The 20120-nt window shown below is 43.1% G+C and overlaps 1 protein-coding gene across 4 annotated transcripts in view; it reads left to right on the top strand.

The window, feature by feature from the left end:
• Positions 1-20120, top strand: part of ANKRD44 (ankyrin repeat domain 44) — a 1456106-nt gene that overhangs the window by 721866 nt on the left and 714120 nt on the right. For all 4 annotated transcript variants that reach the window (XM_069615728.1, XM_069615729.1, XM_069615727.1 and 1 more), the window contains exon 14: positions 7549-7689. In XM_069615728.1, coding sequence (XP_069471829.1) covers positions 7549-7689 — 141 coding nt within the window. The remainder of the gene's footprint in view (positions 1-7548; positions 7690-20120) is intronic.

Below are 20120 nucleotides of genomic sequence, written 5' to 3'. Positions count from 1 at the left end.
CCCCTTCTGTCTCTGCAAACTCTGGCCCTCCTGCAGTCACCCACCCTCCCTCTTTCATTTCTTTTCCTCTGTTCTACCCTGACGATGTTTCTAGACAAGTCTGATCTATGAAAGTCTCTTCAAAACAGGTTCTTCGCTGTTCATCTAAAACCATCAAGGACCACATTGACACCCTTCCTCCTGCTCTGGCCGACTTCTGCAACCACTCCTTCAACTCCGGAGCCTTCCCTTCTGAAGCACTCCCTTGTGCACCCCTTCTGACGAAACCCCCTGCCGGCCCCTCATGCCCTGGGCAAACTCCTGGAAAAGCTGGCCATCTCCCAGCTTAATCTTCACACTGACTCTGTTGGTTGCCTCCATGACCATCTGCCTGGCTTTAGAGCTGGCAAAAGCATGGAAACTGCTCTCCTGAACATCTATGAAGACCTGTGACAGTAATCCGAAGAACATGGGTTAGATACTGAAATACTGTGCGCTGTTCTCCATTAACCACAGTTATTGAAATTTGGCAGCAAAAAGTCGCACAACCAAGAACCCACCCAAAGGTTCTTAAAAAATAAATGTGGCAGTAATGAACGTTGAGAGAAAATATTCACTCTCAAAAGACTGAATTCATTAACACACATTTCTTTTAACATATAATTTCTTGGTTTCCAAAATCAAAGTCTTGTTTATTCTGTATTATTTCCAGATGCAAAAAACAGCCGACACGTGTTTCGACCCATTTTGGTCGTTCTCAAGGCTGATAATTTGTTTTAAAGTAAATGATGTGCAATTAAATTAAATTAAATATGACCGAACAAATCCAAATTGTTGTTATGTGATACACAGATAAACCAAAATGAATAAAAGAGAAATTGCACATACCACATAGGATGTCACATGCAGAGGGGACCCGCATCGTGGAGCAACAGATTAAAATAATTTTAAAAAAGGGAATTGTATTTGTTTAGAATGATATGCTTACATTATGTCATAAATCACAGTCAACACAATATTATATAAATCATGCCTCCTAGGCATCTAAGATTGGATGCCGGTGTGTGCTGCTTTACGCCGGTATTTGTCAATTTCTGCCATCCAGTGCGTCACCAAAATCAATCCAACCCTGTGCTTAAATAAATGTAAGACATTTTTATAACCCATGTTAGAATCGTACCCGTGGTGAATTAGCCATGTGGTAGGAATAGTTTTGTAAGAACATACTATATTTGTATCCTTGCTGAAACACCCTATGGTGATTGGTTAAAGTTAGTGTGCGAATCGCTGTTGACAAAAACGCTTACCCCAAAAGTTGAGATGACTTGTGTGCAGTCTGTAAATCAATTAAAAGGATTATGTTAAATCATCTATTAACTTATCAGAAGGTAGGATGTGCTCAAGAGAGAGCCATGCCAACATAAATCTACCTTTATAGGTTTCTCCGTGAAACTGTAGCTTATTTGGAATGATTTCCCGTTCGTTGTAATGTGTATGTTATCAGTTATGTATCTGCCATCCTGTGAATATAATAAGAACAAGAATGCTAAGTGGTGTTCAATGTCTATGCTGAATATGGCTATCACGAACCTGGATGTGCCACCCTTGTGACCTACAGAACGGTGCATATAAGATTACCTTGTCTTGCGATCCTGTTTTCCGGGGTTGAATCCCAATGCCAAATACCTGCCTTCAGTGGCGCGCAACTCGGATAGCGTTTCGGTGACTGAAAAGGTTCCTATCGTGTTTCAAAAACATCATTACATGATGACCTAACGCGCAATATTGTGCGTGATGTCATTTTGTAAACAATAACAAATTACGTCATCATAACGTTGCGGGGGTGCAGCAAATGGCGAAAATCAAATGTTATCTCGTCTTGAAATGTAATGGCAATTGGTTGATTATTCATGCACTTTAGTTCAGAAATGAAAATACGAAATCTATATAGAAATTGTTTGATTCCGAATAAATAAATATATGTGTCTACAATGCTGAAGTCCTGCGTTGTTCTGCATTGACATTGGATACATGTTCTTGAATGAGAAATTGCAAAATGTAAAATATGTGTTGCGGATTATTGTGTATTTTAATGGTATGTATTACCACTATACGGTGGGCTTCAACTTAATCAGGTTCCTTAAAATTCCTCCTCTGCTTGATCAAGTGGTTTGAAGGATAGTCATTAGATTGTAGTGGATGTCTGAATGCAGGATTGGATCAATATCGTGCCCCCACTGGAAGTGAAATTAACAATTTCTATTGCATAAGCCATAATGCATAACCTTTAAAACAAAACTTCGTATATCTTTGCATTTACAGAAACACGTACATGCAACGTTGTGATAACGTAATTTGTTATCGTTTACAGAATCAGGTCACGCGCAATATTGCGCATGATTCTATCACGTAATTATGTTTTTGAAACATGATAGGATCCTTTTCAGTCACCGGAACGCTATCCGAGTTGCACGCTATTGCAGCAGTCTCTTTCTGAATCGGCCTGCGTCTACTCTCCGCCCTCTGCAACTCATCCAGAACAGGACTGCTAGACGTGTCCTTGGCCTCAAGCCCTGTGATCGTATCTGTCCAGCCCTGAAATCTCATTGGTTCCCAGTGCTGCAAGGATGAAATTCAAGACCCTTTGCATTGTCCACAGGGCGTTCTGGGGCCTGGGTCCAAAATACCTTCAACTCTCCCTCTTTAAATACCTTACTACTCTAGCTCTTCGCTCCTCCACCTCCATCTCCCTCAGGGTCAGTCACTTCTCCAAGCAACGAGTTGGTGGTAGATCTCTTTCCTTGGTTGGGGCCTGCCCCTGGAACACCCTCCCTGCCACTTTGAAACTTGAGAACCATATCCGATTCCGGAAGTACCTCAAGACCTTCCTCTTTGCTTCTGCCTTCGCTCTCCCTCTTCCCTTCTGATCTGTCTGCTTTGGCACTGTGCATCTGGTTTACCCTCTGATTTCGGGCACAGATCCATGCCCACCCAGCCACTCACCTGCACTGTCCCTGGCAACCCATGCACTAGGGTCTGTATCTGTTACCGAACAGTCCTTACCTGCACTTACCAGACACCCCCTGTCTGTGCTCATAACCTGCACTTGCCACCTTGCTGCCTGCACTACCTTTTGTGTTGTTGTATCCCGTGCTCAGCACTTTCCCTTTCTCCCCTCTCTCTTGCACTTTCCCCCTTGCCCTCTCCCCTGCACTTGCGCATTCTCAATGTCACTGGGCCTAGTAAGATCGTTGTTTTGTCCTCCCTTGTTTCCCTCCCTTGCCTCGTCACTCTCTGAAACACTTGTGGATGAGCGCGATACAAATATATCATTTCAGAAGTAGTTGTATTGGGTTCAAGATGGAAAATCCTGTTTTCATGGTATGCATTTGAATTCTGTTTTTTGAGAAGTGAGGAGATGGGTTAGATGTGTACAGGAGCGGAACATTTGGTTTTGTTGTGATGATGTTGCTTGACTTTACATTGAAGAAAGACTGGCACTTATTAGTAAAAACTCTTTCGACAGTAATGCAATCACAACCTAGCCCACAACGAAACATATGGGCATACAGATCTGCACCCCAACCACACTGCTGCAGTATGGCCTCCATTCTGCACATCCAAATCAAACAATACATACATGCTCAGGGCAGTAATGCTCGTTTGTGTACTCTAGCAAACAGCAATGTGTGGTGTACGTGTTCTGCACACAGGGTCGGACTGGGGCATACAATTGTGTCGCTCAAAATGAAAAAGAGGCCCACATTTGCAAATGACAATTTATTCCTTTTGTAACAGAATGTTTGCTTAGTACCCAAGGGGGATTCTTTTTATAAAATGAAATACCAATTGTTATATTTTAAGAATATTTATTCAGCAACAATGGTCAAATGTAAGTGGCCCACATTGGCCAAGAAAGTGGCCCACTTTGACAACTTTTTTGTTTCGGGCATTGCTCTATTGCCCTATATAGGCCTGTCCAAGCCTGTCTGCACCTCAACTAGGTGCATCTGTGAAAGAATCCGTAAATGTTGTGTGGCCAGGCTCCTTGATACCCTTAAAATGGAAGTAAATAGTTTGCTATGTGGAATACTTGAAATATTTCATTGTGTTTTACTGCACAGCTTGCCACTGAATGCCGATAATATTGTACATTTTTGTGGCATATGTTCCCTAAAACTAAACCAACCCGTGGCTGGCTGTGAACACAGAATAAAGGGTCTTATTGTTATTTGTCCTTGAATATACTGTACTAACAATTTGAAGGCCATACGAGTCGAATACCCACAAATAATTGATAAAATTCACTATATTGAAAGCAGACATGGGAAAGTTAAATTTCTGTTACTGAGATCTGTCGTTCGAAGCGGTTGGTCATAGAGATAATGGAAAATCAAGACATAATGTAAGCATAGCTTTACCTAATATTTAGGTGAATGAGTATGGCATGTGTGCTGTTTGCAGGATAATTAACGATGTGATGGATGAATGTTCAGTTTGACACAAAGAATAGACATTGTACATGTTAATTTTAACGTAAATTGATAGTTACATATTTATGTACTGTGTATATTCTATTTATTATAAACTGGGTACTAAAATAGATTTTTGCATTCTCAAATTTACATTGCTACGTTATACCGATGTGCGCTTGCCATGGGTTCAATCTTCCAGTTGACGGCTTCTTCAACAGTAATTGAACAATAAGCGTCAACAACGCATCTGTGATAACCATTATCTGGGATGATCGCCAGACACCAATCTGTCCTTTTGCTGTAGCAGTAATAACGAGCAACATGGCAGCCTATAGGATCTGAAAACATGTAGATTTGAAAGTGTTGCATTTGAAAATGAAACTTCTCCTTTCTTCTCACTAACAGAACGCCATCTGCATCGATCAAACATCAGTGATGGAACATGTTATGTTGATTCATACCAGGCAGTGATGCCACCCAAGGGCAGTCTCCAGGCGCTCTGACATAAGAACTTTCACTAAAGAATGCAAATACTGGGATTAATCGATCGATCGATGAACAGAATCGGTATTATAAGATCACTGTTCAGTTATACAAAAAATGCAAAGCATACAATGTTTGCTAGCTCTAACCTCTATTGGCAAAAGTTATCAATGTTTTTGTGGACATAATCTTCTCTTTGAGAGTTAATAAAAGTACTTGTTATGCTCCTGACTAGTGTTGTTTTCTTCAAAATTGTGTTTTTTTTCTTTTTGTGAAAAGAAACAAAACCTTTGCTTTTTGTGTGGATGTGTGTGTTTATGTTCCTGGTTCTTCATTAGGTAACATTATGGCGTGGGTGATGACAGGGTACGTTTGGCTACACTGGCTGAGAACGTCATTAAAATAGGTGTAGCATATCGTTTTGACTAGTAATGTCCGCTTTAGAGGCGGGTGATCTGAATTACTGCTGGCAAGGCACTTGTACTTAGTACGATGGAACAACTGATAAAATTAGCACAAGATGGCTATACCCAACCTGTCGTTTTCACATGTGTAAATGTGAGAAAAACTAAGGTAAGATGCATTGGAATTTTTTTAAAGATTGATCGATGTATGCTCAAAAGCACATGCCAAGATCAATTGGGCCAATAACATTTCTGAGCAAACTTGCCCTTTAAAAGCAAAGTCAGCTTTGTCATATAGTGGTCATTTTCAGAAAATCTTTGTACCAGACTGAAATCGGCAATGTTAAATGTTTACTTTAATAATTATTTATTGTATGAACCATGCATTTTAAGAAGTACAATTTGGAGTTAATTAGTGGATTACTTAAGCTACTGTGCTGAAATAAATCAGCCACGTGTCAGAAAAGATCCAAATAGACTACTTTATCAAATGGCAACTTGTATTCCAATGATCTTCATTAAACTTTAGTCCATTCAAGTTCTGTTGGAGAAGTGGACCAAGGAAAGGTCACCTCTAATCCCTGAATGCTACGTTTTTAGCAATATGTGTACATTTTAGTTAAACAATAGCTCGGTTATGTCTGTAATTTGGAATCTCCAGGTCCCACTGAATTAAATATTCATCTATTTTTTTATGGTTCAAGAATCTGTTTAACTGTCAACTAAGTAAAAAGGCAAATTTTATATTTTTACACAGATTTTTTGTGTTTGTGTGATGAGAAGCTTGGTTCACCACAAGTGTTTTTTTAATGGTTGCTCTATTCTGTGTTCTGCATGCTGCTTTGAAAATTATTATTTAGAGTTAAACCTATATCTGTTCGCAATAACTCTCACTTTCCTCTCCTTTACACCATGATTTATTTTAATATTGGAGAGTGCATGCCTTGGAGTTCACTGCAGAATTATTTTGAGCTCTTATCGTGCTCCATGTCAGCCACCCGGAGCCCCAACAAGTCCTTATTTTATTCTTGGAATTTTTGTCTGTTTAGTTTTCCTTTTCCATTGTAAATTCATGACTACAGGCCGAGATATGCAGAGATTACAAGGGCTGTATCAGCATAATATATTATTTGTTTTGCTGCAAAAGAATTGTGAAAAAGTGTACATGCAGCAATAAAAGACTAATTTTTATGTACGCTGGATAAACTTACATGTGTGCAGTTTTTATGAGTGAAACATTTGGTAAGGTCAGATTTTGGAAACCACCACGAGAATTGGAAAAACAAACACTGAGAACCGGAAACACTAAGTATTCTACAATCTATCAAATAATCAGAGATGTTAAACATCCATTTTTTTATGTTGGAAAAATGACTTACTACTTGAAGTACTCTACTATTTCCGCTGGACAACCCAGAACTGCTAGCTAAAACTGTACAATAATTGTATAGAGAAGACATAGCTTGAGTAATTTCTTCTCAGCAATGATGAGTGTGAAGGCCGCTTGGTGACCCTTTTTTTTAAAGCTGCAAGTGAAGTATGGTAGGACTAGGGAGTATGGTGTGAGAAAACATATTGTTGGGTCACGGTTAAAAATTTAATTCAGCAGTGTGCCAGTATCTCTCTGGCTGGCAGGCTGTTGGTCCCAGGTCACTTGGGAAATATCCACATTTGGAGAGGGATGTAATCCACACCCAGAGCAGTAGCTTCAGGGACAACCAGGAGGAGAGGGATACCCCACCCCTTCTCCCAAAGCAGCCAACCCTGATGCCACAAAGAGCTCAACAGTGGCAACGGCCAAGTATCCCTCCTCTCCACATCACTGCACCTGTGCAATTAGCCTTGTTCTTCAGGCTCTTAAGCAAGAGAAGAAGATGCCTCAGGCCACCATCCCTACAAGGTCAGGTGAATGTGGACTGTATTCCGCATGCAGGACTGGGGGTCTCTGTGATATGGCATTTATACTGTGCCCTCTCTGCATCCAAGAGGTGTGGGGCGGAGTCCCAGAGTATTTTATGTGGCGCAATATTACAATGCACATAGATATTCTGTGATGCTACATACTTGATCTTGTGTATGTTTAGTGGCACTATATTCTATATGCATTTCAGTGGCATTAGAATCAATGCTGCACTAGATTCTGATTGTTCATGTTATCTGTTTCTCTCATTCCATCCATAGGTTAAAACATGTATTTTATTTTACAGGACAGCTTTGCACTATGCTGCTGCGAATTGTCATTTCCACTGCATCGAGACTCTGGTGAACACAGGGGCCAACATTAATGAAACCGATGACTGGGGACGCACTGCTTTGCACTATGCCGCAGCTTCCGACATCGATAAAAAGTAAAATTCACATTTCTCAATTCTTTACTCTACAATTGTACGTTGGTAAAATGTATACTTATTACAGGTTTCAAACGTGTGGGTGGGGTGACCATATAAATGGGTATTCTCTGCAGACTGTTACTTTTACAAATCAGTTAGGAATTCTGGCTTTCATTTGATTTCACTTTTAAAACTGATCAAGGCTAAAGAATATGGCTCGAGGCTGGTAATGCACTTTTTACCCCATATAGTGAAAACAAACTGGATTGGTGCTCCTATTTAAGGCATTTTCTTGGTTGTGATGTCAAACTAGTGGAGCATGGCTGTGTTGCGTATCGCTTCCGTTTAATGCCATTAGACACAGCAGTTCAATCCAAACCTGGTTGTTGACTGCTGTGTAAAACCAGCATGACTGTTGGTTGCTGTAACATCGCAATAGCAAGTTTCCACAGCTGCTGGAGATAAATCAAAAACATAGATTTGTCCAATGTTTCCTTAAAATACAGCTTGAAGTGCACTCTGACTTCTGACACCTCTTCATGAGCTGTCCACCTCCGTCAGTCCAGCTCACCACCTTCAGAGAGATAGCTGCGACTGATCTACAAAGCTTAAGAGCAAGCTATGTTTGCATTTCTGGTAAATGACCTCTAGTGTGCCATGTGTTCGCTGGGTTCCATCTGGTTTCAGATTTAGTTCTTCAGTGCTGCATACTGGCAGCCTCCTCCAGTTAGGTGGTTGGGAGGTCCTCTTGGTAAATGTATTTTTTGAATCCTACAAGGTTTGCTGTTCCTTAGGTTCCAACTTTTTGGTTGGTATCAAACTTGTCAACCTCAGGGCTCAGAGTGACAACTCAACTCACCTCACAGTATTCGACAACAGCGCTTGCATGCCTCTCGTTTTCTCTTTCTTTTTACTGGGATATGGAAAACAAGGCTCAACCAGAATATGAAATAAATGGCGACAAATTATGAAAAAACAAAAATGTTATATCCATGTTCACATATAGGCTATGGACCACATTTCCTGACAGTCATCATTACCTGTGTGCATCTGAATGTCTTTTCAATCCAACACATTGTCAAAATTGTACTGTCAAGTTATTGTGGCCACCTCACAACACAGTGTTTCAAGCTATATGCTTGTTAAAACAAAATAAATAGTTGCTTAATCAAATGACAGATTTCAAATAAATTGCAAACCAAGTTATATTACTGACACAGTTAATTTTTTGTACATTGTAAACATCTTACCACGTGGCTCGCTTGGACATGACTTCTTCTTTAGAGTTAGCTCAATCAACAAAGAAAGCACACTAACGGCAAGATGCCATCTATAGGACATACTTGCAGTAACAGCATCCTCTCCTCAATTAAATGTATCAGTTATCCTGCTTATTAAAAACACTGCACACATAACTCTTTTGTGGTTTAATCTCAACTACTTATTTCTCAAGCTCCTGATTTTCTAAAACCCTTGAGCACCTGCTAATCAATTGAAAACAGACACATTCATGTCTCATCAAATGCTACTGAATTTCATAATTATTATTTGTTGGTCTGTTATAGTTATGCATTTAATTTGAGATTAGTGCTCAATAGAAGTGCATTTAAAGATATAGTTTAACTATTATAATACGAAAAAATTAGAGCAACAAACATCATGCTGATCCATCTATGCCCTAATATATCTAAGGGCATCTTTATGAGGTACTCTGTGGCCAATCGCAGTGCAGAGCTGCCGTGTGGTTGAAACCAGTGTGCACCAAGTCTCCTAATATAGGGTGATATTCTGTTCGGTCCTGCATGTCCTTGTCTACGGGAACTGCCACACCCCACAGACCCCCTAATGTGTCTGTTCAACAACTAGTAATTTAAAAGTTGAAATCGAAACACTCCTGAGGGAAATGAGAAGTGGAGAAAATAAAAAACACAGATTCTTGTCTTAAGCCAAGATGACAATCTTCAGAGTGGGTGAGAAAACAAAGGTTACTTATGCTTTCTGACCCTAAGCCGCCGCCCTTCCCCCAAGTTAATACTAGTGCCTGTGTTCCTTTGCAAAGAGCTGGGAAGAATTGACTAAATCTTGCTGAGAGTGAAGACTTGCGACTAGTTTTAACAAGTCTTTGTCCAAAAAACCTTCAGAGATGTATACTTTGTATTTAGTTCCTTGTTGCACATAACAAATGTTGTTCCTTCCAGGATTCCTGAAATCGCTTGAGACATCCTTAGTAGATTTCTCATTTGAGACTTGTGAAACAATTTACCTTTAACCTTACCAAAACCTTTTTTGATAGTCTTTCTTGAGTTTGAATTGCCTTTCTTGCTATTTAATGTGGTTCAATTCCCAAGAATAAGTCAAATTGAACTTTTGAAATTGACGTTAGTTGGCTCATTCAATTCTTTTTTGTAGATTCCTTTCTTCAAACTGGCCTCGAAGGATCTCTGCGAACGGACTACAGCAGTCCCTTCAGACATAGATTCACTACATAGAAAACTACTAATTCACTCGCCGTACTTGTTAGAGAACGGAGACACTGCTCTCTGTTAGCGTGCATGTGCACTTGACAGCTGTCCGCCTGAGACTCTCATCCAGGCACGAACAATGCTGTATGTGTTATAACTATATATCAAAGTAATCTTCTTCCCACAATTGACGGTCAAATATTAGTATCCACTAACCTGGTCAGAAAGTTGGCAAGGAAGCGGCAACTGCAGAAATGAAAGCCTCCCTGAGGATCCTGAACCGCCCCCCACATCCCCCCCTGGGAATGTGACGCCAGCAGGGAGGAACACGAACCCCAGGGAAACCCTCTGAGGGAAAAAACCCTGGATGCGTAGATAGCTGGTCTTGTTGGTGGACGGTTGCCTAGGCGTAGTCCCTCTGAACTGTAGACTGTAGCTTGGGTTCTAATGAAAGAGAGACAGATAAGTATTCAGAAGTGGTCGGAAGAGAGAGACAGTGTATTCTAGAGTAGAGTTTCTCTTACCGAAGCAGTTAATCTGTTATTGCTACGGGCTAAAGATACTGATTACTCGGCATCGTCGCGGAATGGCGACTGGTGCTCAGAACCCTCCAGGGATTCCTGCGGTAATGGACAGAGATTAGAAACGAGAACAAAGAAGGGGAAGAAAGGAGAAAACCGGAAGAGTAACTCACTGAGCCGAGATGACCCGGGAAACTTCTATATTCAGATCGGGAGGAGGAAAACACAGATTCAGGTAAGGCAGAATATCCCGGAAGAAAGGTCTGTCTCAGAAGAGTCACAGGAAGAGAGCGCTGCAAAGGAAAGCTGGGTAGAAAGTGATAGAATGGAACGGTAAGCACGAGCAGAGTAATGTAGGTACTTGGGAAAGGGTTCCTAGTGTTCGAACTTAGGGAGCGTCATGCAATTCAGTAGCGACACAATGAGAAGTGAGTCCTTGGTCTTGAAATGATGTCACGTGACGTGCAGCTGGCATCAGGTGACCGCGTGAAGGGAACACGTGATTCGTCTGACGTTCGTTGACAGCATGGGACAACTATACCGCTGAGATTGTTATCGTCTGACCTAGTCGTTTCTACCGCCACATAGCAAAAGGCGGAACCACATAATTTCCTTCTTTGCCACCAGGACCAAGATCGGAAAGGTGCAACAGTATGCCCTCTCCTCCTGGGAGGCGAACTAGGCTTCCCGGGGTGAAGGCGAAAAAATCGCCGAGGAGGGGAGTGAACCCCAGAAGCAGGTTCCCACGTCCTATCTGCAGGAGAATAGCCTTTCCAATCGATGAGGAATTGAAGGAGACCCCTATGGTAACGGGAGTCACAAATGCCGGCCACCTCATATTCTGTCCCGATATCCGTAACCACTGGTGGAGGAATGGCCTTTGTAGAGCGTCAAACGGTCAGCAACAGTAGGTTTTACTTGGGACAGATGAAAAACGGGGTGAATATGGGACCAGGCAGCCGGAAGAGCTGGCCGAACAGCAGCCAACCCCACCTTGGATAACAACTTGAAGGGACCAAAATACTTAGGAGACAACTTAGAAGGAACCAGGTGTTTGGGAAGAAATCGAGAAGCCAACCAAACTTTGTCACCTACATTCAGGTCTGGCATATCTCGGCGGTGTTTGTCTGTATATCGCTTAGCTCGGTCTTGGGCTGCTTGAAGAGCTAAAAGGGCTTGTCTGTGGCCAGTCTGAATGTCATCTATGAGGCAGTCCACTCCTGCTGACTTGGAGTAAGATGGAGTAACAGTAGGGATGAAAGAGGGGTGGTATCCATAAGTACAGTAGAAGGGACTAGACTTAAGAGCCGAGTGTTTGGCATTATTGTAAGCGAATTCTGCTAATGATACCAAATCCGCCCAATTATTCTGAGCTGCGGATACAAAGCAGTGTAGGTATCCCTCTAAAGTCTGATTGAGGCGTTCCGTCTGCCCGTTAGTCTGGGGATGATATCCCTAACTAAGTGCCCTCTTGATACCCAAAATGTGACATACTCCATTCCAGTATTGAGAAGAGTATTGAGGCCCCCTGTCTGAAACTATGACCTCAGGTAAGCCATGTCGGGAAAACACTTCTGAAATGAATACCTTTGCCATCTGGGCTGATCCCGGAAGTTTGACTAAAGGGGTGAAGTGTGCCATTTTAGTTAGATAATCAATAGTGACCATTATGGTAGTGAATCCAGAGGATGGAGGAAGATCCACAATAAAATCAGTGGAGATGAACTGCCAGGGTTTCTCCGGAATGGGCATGCAAGTAAGCAAACCAAAAGGAGGAGCTCGGGAGGATTTAGACTGGATGCACGTGGTACAAGAACTCACATAATCTTGGACGTCTGCTTGAACAGTCGGCCACCAGAAATTCCGTTTGACCAAATCTAGAGTAGTTTGAACTCCCCGGTGGCCTGCCGCTCTAGAATCGTGGCACATTCGAAGTACTTCAGCTTGAAGAGAACTGGAAGGAATCAGTACTTGTTCTTCATGAACATACAAATCATGATCCCTTGTAAGGTGATGAGCAGAGAGAAGACCTTCACACCTTGATCGGTTTTTGGTGGTTTCTTGCTTCAATAGTTGTAGGAAGTCGGAAATAACAGCAACAAATCTTGCTTTTGGAAACATCTTTTCCGAACAGAAGCGTGTAGTCTGTGGTTTCTTTCGGGATAGGGCATCAGCTCTCAAGTTCTGGTTACCCGGGAGAAAGGTAAACTCGATCCGGTATGGTAAAAAGAAATGGGCCCAACGTGCCTGTCTACTATTGGTAGTTTAAGCCTGTTGCAAGACTTTCAGATTCTGATGATCTGTGCGGACCACCACAGCATAAGGTGAGCCTAAAAGTAGGTGCCTCCATTCCTCAAAGGCCCTTTTGATGGTCAATAACTCCTTTTCGAGAACAGAATTGTGTTGTTCTGAAGTGTTAAACGTCCTGGACAAATAGGCCACGGGTCTCTCCTCTCCCAAATCTGTCTCTTGCAGTAGAACGGCTCCTAGATCATGATGGGAAGCGTCAGTTTCAATAATGAACTGTTGAGATTGATCGGGATTGAGTAGGATCATTGCAGAGGTAAATAATCCCTTTAGAGTTTCAAATGCCTGTTGAGCTAAAGGGTCCCATGAAAAGGATGTTCCCTTCTTTAGAAGACGAGTAATTGGTAGGATTGTCTCCGAATAACAAGGAATGAATCTTCGATAAAAATTGGCAAATCCGAGGAATCGTTGAACCTCTTTTACAGTAGATGGAGAAGGCCAATCCAAGACGGCAGAAACCTGATTTGGATCCATGGAAATACCATTTGCAGAAAGTACAAAACTAAGTTATTTGAGTTTGATGGAATTCGCATTTTTCAACTTTACAATATAACTGGTTAGTCTGTAGACGACTTAGGTCTAAGTTGACATGTTGGATGTGTTCCTCAAGATTCGTGGAATATATCAAGATGTCGTCTAGATAAATAACAACAAAGTGAAGAAGAAGGTCTGCGAAAAGGTGGTCCATAAATCGCTGAAAAACTGCAGGTGCATTTATCAGACCAAATGGCATAACCTGGTATTGGAAGTGGCCAAATGGAGTCTGAAACGCTGTCTTCCACTCGTCATTGGGAGCAATTCGAATAAGATGATACGCCCCCCTAAGGTCTAGCTTGGTGTAGAGAGTCGCACCTCGAACGGCTTCGAGAATATCTTTTATCAAAGGCATAGGGTACTTGTCAGGTATTGTAATCTTGTTGAGTCCTCTATAATCTATGCACGGTCTAAGTTCTTCTGTGTTCTTTTTTGGGATAAAGAACAAAGAGGCACCAGCCGGCGACTTGGACTCAGTTATGAGACGGTTCCGGAGATTGGAATGAAGATACTCCTTAAGGGCACTCTTCTCACGTTGGGACAGAACATACATCCGTCCAAACGGTATCGGTTGGTCTGGAAGGAGGTCAATATGGCAATCATCCCTTCGATGAGGAGGAAGTGTAGGAAACTGTGGGGTAGAGAACACACTGAGAAAGTGATGATGACATTCGGGAATCAACCCTAAGTGACAGATGGAAGGAATCTTGGTGGTATCAGGAGACTCTGCCGGAATATAAATGCCAACCGAATTCTGAGACAGACAGTGAGATACACAATATTCCGAGCCTAGAAACAGAGTACCAGCCTTCCAATTTATGTAGGGGTTGTGCAAACGTAACCAAGGAAGACCCAGAATAATTGGGAAATGAGCCGCTTTTATCAAATCAAATATCAAAGTCTCTTTGTGGGAGGCAATCATACAAGTTACCGGCCTTGTTTTTTCTCGAATCGGTCCCGAGCTCAGCGGACTGCCATCTACTCCTAAAATGGGTGTTGTGAAGGACTTGGAAATTCGTTCTATCCCATTCTTAGCTGCCCAATGATCGTCAATAAAATGTCCTGCTGCTCCGCAGTCGAGTAAAGCAGGGACACTTAGCAGGTTCTGATTGGGCAACATGATAGTTAATGAAAGGACTATCATAGAAGGGTTGGGAGAGAATGGGTCAATCGAAGATTCTTCTTTCCCTGGGGAACACTGCAGCTGAACTCCTACCGTGGTTGCCCCTACGGTAGGGACTTGGCGTTTCCCGACGGCATAGGTCTGGATCTGCGAGGGGGAACAACTGGGCAGTCTCGCAAAAGATGGGAGGAAGACTTGCAGTACATACATAAATTCAAAGATTTTCGTTGTTCTCTTTCTGCAGCGGAAATGGGACCCCTAACGGATCCTATTTGCATGGGTTCTTCAGAAGGGGTAGACTTATGTGGAGTGATCAAGAGATCGGGGCTTGAGCGAAGGCCCTTCCCTTTTTTCTTTTCCAGGGAGCGTTCTGGAAGACGATAGTCTACTTGCATAGTAAGGGATATCATTTCTGCCAAGTTTGCTGGCCGTGGAACCTTTGAAACCTCATCCTTCAGGTCCTCAGCGAGTCCCTGACGAAAGAGGGTAAGTAACCCGTCATCAGGCCAACCCGTCTCGGAAGACAACTGTTTGAATTGGGTAATGTACGTCATAAGATCCTTGTGTCCTTGTCTGAGATCTAGGAGTCTTTCCTGCGTGACTATAGACATTTCTTGTCGACTAAACATGGTCTTCAGACTGTTGGAAAATGCTGGGTAGGTGTCTAATATGGCATTTCCAGATGTGACTAAAGGAGTAGCCCAAGCAAGGGCAGGACCCGTTAGATGAGAGATGAGAAAACCCACCTTGTCCTTATCGGCAGGGAAGAATCGGGATTTGAATGTAAACTGCACAGTGCAACTATCAAGAAATTCTTTTAATTTATGAGGGTCCGCATCATATTTACCCGAGGTTAAAGTTACTGGAGGGGTCTCAGAAAAGGCTCGGGCAACCTGTTGCCTCAACTGGGCGTTGTCCTGTTTAAGAGCTTGTATCTCTAGAGACATGGATTGCATTGCAGCCATCAATTGCTGCATTTGCTGCTCCATTTCCAAAGGGCAAAAAGAAAAAACCTCCTGACCAGGGAAGCAATACTCTTCGGCGTCGCTAACTGTTATAACTATTTATCAAAGTAATCTTCTTCCCACAATTGACGGTCAAATATTAGTATCCACTAACCTGGTCAGAAGGTTGGCAAGAAAGCAGCAACTGCAGAAATGAAAGCCTCCCTGAGGATCCTGAACCCCCCGGCCCCCCGGAATGTGACCCCACCAGGGAGGAACACAAACCCCAGAGAAACCCTCTGGGGGAAAAAACCCTGGATGCGTAGATAGCTGGTCTTGTCGGTGGACGGTTGCCTAGGCGTTGTCCCTCTGAACTGTAGACTGTAGCTTGGGTTCTAATGAAAGAAAGACAGATAAGTATTCAGAAGTGGTCGGAAGAGAGAGACAGTGTATTCTAGAGTAGAGTTTCTCTTACCGAAGGAGTTAATCTGGTATTGCTACGGGCTAAAGATACTGATTACTCTGCATCGTCGCGGAATGGTGACTGGTGCTCAGAACCCTCCAGGGATTCCTGCGGTAATGGACAGAGATTAGAAACGAGACCAAAGAAGGGGAAGAAAGGAGAAAACCGGAAGAGTAACTCATTGAGCCGAGATGACCCGGGAAACTTCTATGTTCAGATCGGGAGGAGGAAAACACGGATTCAGGTGAGGCAGAATATCCCGGAAGAAAGGTCTGTCTCAGAAGAGTAACAGGAAGAGAGCGCTGCAAAGGAAAGCTGGGTAGAAAGTGATAGAATGGAACGGTAAGCACAAGCAGAGTAATGTAAGTACTTGGGAAAGGGTTCCTAGTGTTCGAACTTACGGAGCGTCATGCAATTCAGTAGCGACGCAATGAGAAGTGAGTCCTTGGTCTTGAAATTATGTCATGTGACATGCAGCTGGCATCAGGTGACCGAGTGAAGGGATCACTTGATTCGTCTCCGACGTTCGTTGACAGCATGGAACAACTATACCGCTGAGATTGTTATCGTCTGACCTAGTCGTTTCTACCGCCGCATAGCAAAAGGCGGAACCACATAATTTCCTTCTTTGCCACCAGGACCAAGATCGGAAAGGTGTAACAGTATGGGATATGGACGCTGATGAACACTGCTCACCAAGAAATCAAGCGCACTTACTGTGGGAAAGTTCATTCAAATGCAGACTTGTCTTTTGCTCCTTTTCGACACACTGCATGACTTCCTTGAATGTTTGGGGACATTGATTTCCTGAAGTCATATACATGTGCGCACGGTGCAGAAAACAACTTCTTTTTTAAGTCAAGCAAATTTAAACTGTTTAGTTTTGCTGAACAGTACAAACAAATGAATTAAGAAACTAGGTATCCCTAACTAAATACCTAAACTAAACAAAACATATACTGTTAAATAGTTAGAACTCCTTTAAGAATTTCCTCGTTCTGTCATTGTCATTTTCTAAGAATATAAATGCTGTTCTCCCACCAAAAACACTGGATGTCTTGTCCAACGAAGGCATCGATATTCAGAAGTCTTCTTTCGAAAGTGATTTTCACTGCATCTCATTGCACTGGAGCTTCCTACTACAACTTACAATGAAAGGCAGTTTAGAATGCCTGTTCAAGCTTCAAGATTAGAATCTCCACCAATCAGCTGTCGGCTCTGGCTGCACCATCATGATAGCTTGGGAAACGGAGCTGGTGAGCCGAGGTTGTGAGCCAGTCTTCAGCAGCAGTCCAGTCATTCCACATCGTTGTGGGGAGGTGGTGCCTATATTTACCCAAACACACCGCGGAGCGGGGAGCGGAGCTGGTGAGTGGAGGTTGTGAGCCAGTCTGCAGCAGTCCGCAGCAGACGCGGAGCCAGAGCCGTATGGAGCCCGACATACGACCGTCGATATCAACAGCAAAGTCGCCACGACCTAAGGCCCCAGGATGCAAAGAGAAGGATACGTTGGAAAAGAGGTCCGGTCTACGAGCTCCGTCTACAGAAGTGATCCAGTATATGACCGAGCATAAGGACCCGATAATCACGGGCCATACACCGGAAAGTGAAAACAAAGTGAAAGAAGCGGAAAATCACATGCCAAGAGAGGAAAGAACAGCCGTACCTGAGCAGCTGACGGCGGCGACATCGGGTGAGGTGGCCCTGAGGCATCCGGGCCGAGATCAGGCCAGAAAAAGCCCAGCGGACTGGGAGACGTCCGATCATAGCAGTGTCGAAGGCCATGAGCGGAACATCACAGAGGAGACGAGGAATCTGTCTTCCTCCGCTGCTGGTTGTACTCCACCATCCGCCGGTAAGGCGAGTGGAGCCCGAGCGAGAGCGGTCAGAGGACGTATTCCACCGGGCGCCAAGTGGAGTCCCTGCGGCGGCAGGGGGGAGCGAGGTGGAGGAGTGGAGCCGGACGGGGACCAGGAAGAGGCGGAAGGCGGCAAAGCCGCACTCCTTCAGACAGGCACAGGAGAGGCTGAAGTCGATACGGCAGAAGCGGAAAACGGCCCGACGCTCTGGGTCCACGTGCCGAGGGGGCAGAAAATTCAGCTGAAACCCCCGGAAACCCCAAAATCCGAGAACTCAAGAAGCCTGTAAAAAACAAAGAATGGCCCTAATAAAGTACCACTGAATGGATTCGAAAAAGAGGAAAATACACAAAAATAAAAATTTTGCCATTGATCCACAGTGATAGTAGAGAGTATCACGAAAAGTTGCCAGGGCGGGTGATGCCCCAAACAAACGAGAAAAGGCTGCTTAACAACAGCAAAAACATTATAGAGATCTCCGGAAATGAGACAGACACGGAAAGGGAAAAGGACGATGAGTCAGAAGAGGTTGACACTGACCCAGAAAGTATAATGGAAGATGAGCCCGAAGACTCCAATAAGGAGACTGATGGGGAAATACTAACGACGACATCGAGAGGAAAGAAAAAAAATAGAAATAAAAGAAAAATGGAGGCTAAACCAATAAAATCAGGGGCAAAAAATTCCTCAAAAACGAGATCAACAAAGAAACTCCCTTTGACGGAGCAGAATGGAAAAAAGGTAATATCAAAAGAAAGTCGGGATTTAAAGGTGACCAAGAGGCGAGGGTACACTTCAAAAGGTTTGCCAAACCCTCTCCTATCTTGCCCGTTAAAAGCTTTCTTTACGCAACAACACAAAAGAAAGATATATCCAGAGGTAGAAGTATCTGATGCAGAGATGCTAGAAGTGGCGCAAGAAGCGCCACCAGTTTCTAAACAGAGGAAAACGGACCTTGGCTGTTTGTTAAAAACCACACCAGCGGATGAAGAGGCTAGTCCTCAAGAAAGTAGAAACAGCAGTAACCACTAAGGTACTGGAACTCAGGAAGACCCGAAGAGGGGAAAGAAGCCAGCTACCAACCAACTACAGACAAGGAGCGATCCCCGATTTAAAGCGTACAACGACCAGATTCAACGACTAAAGAAAGGAGCGCAGCCTAAATTGACCGAAACAGAAGGAATAATAGAGGGACAAGTGATGCAGACAGCACAGGCGGAGCAAACGACGTCAGAGGCGCAACAGAGTGACCATATTCAGGTCGAGAGAGAGCAGCGCTTTGCCTGGACTAAGCCCCATTTGACCAAATGTCATACAAAAATGACACCCCTGAAAAAAACAGATGAGGAAACAAGCAATCGGGACGATTACCAATTGACCAAAAGACCACCGAGGTGTCAAGCAGAAAGAGAGCAGGATCAAATGTCGTTTATGGAGCGCTCATCAATAGAATCACCAAGTGTTACTAGGAGAACCAAAAAATGTCAAGTATCACCGAAAAACCGAAGTCTAAGTGACATCGAACAGCAATGCAAAAAGAATCACCAAATAAACAGCCAGACATGTTAGCAATCAAGTCTTCGTTGACTATTGCACTAGCCCCATTCTGCAAACTCTACGAAGCAATTAAAGAGGAGATCCAAGACAATACCATGATTCTCACAAATATGATAACAAAAATGTCACACGTGGAAAGTTATATAGCGGCGGTAGAAGACAGAACTACCAGTCAGCAGAAGAACTGGGAAAGTAAAATTGAAGCCTTAGAAAGAAAGATTGAAACTATGGAACAAATAAATAGAAAACTAACAGAGTCAAAAATAATTCTGAAGTCCAAAAACATAGACTTGCAGATACAGCGCATGGATTTGGATAAAATCATGTCTTCACCGGTAGCAGCTAAAAATAAGCCAAACTAAGAAAACAAGGCGATCTTTGTAGCGTCGGAATCAACACACAGTGAAACGGGTCCGCAAACAAGGGAGCAGAAAGATGGCGCTATCAAACGGCCGACCGAAACTGACACAACAAGATCGCCAAGAACGGCAGAGGAATTTATGAGTAAGTCCGACCAATGAACTTATCACAACACGTAGAACAAAACGAGATGGACATAAAGGAGGACGACATAAACCAGAAAAAAGGAGCAAACAAGGAAGGAAAAGTAAGAAAAGAAGAGGAACATTGCGAAAAGGATAAAAGCTGCGCAGTACTGTCGAGAAAAAAAAATGACTCA

This window comes from Ambystoma mexicanum, chromosome 9 (genome assembly GCF_040938575.1).
Source record: "Ambystoma mexicanum isolate Mex_15411 chromosome 9, UKY_AmexF1_1, whole genome shotgun sequence".
NCBI lineage: Eukaryota > Metazoa > Chordata > Amphibia > Caudata > Ambystomatidae > Ambystoma > Ambystoma mexicanum.
This window is presented reverse-complemented; position numbering and strand designations above follow the sequence as displayed.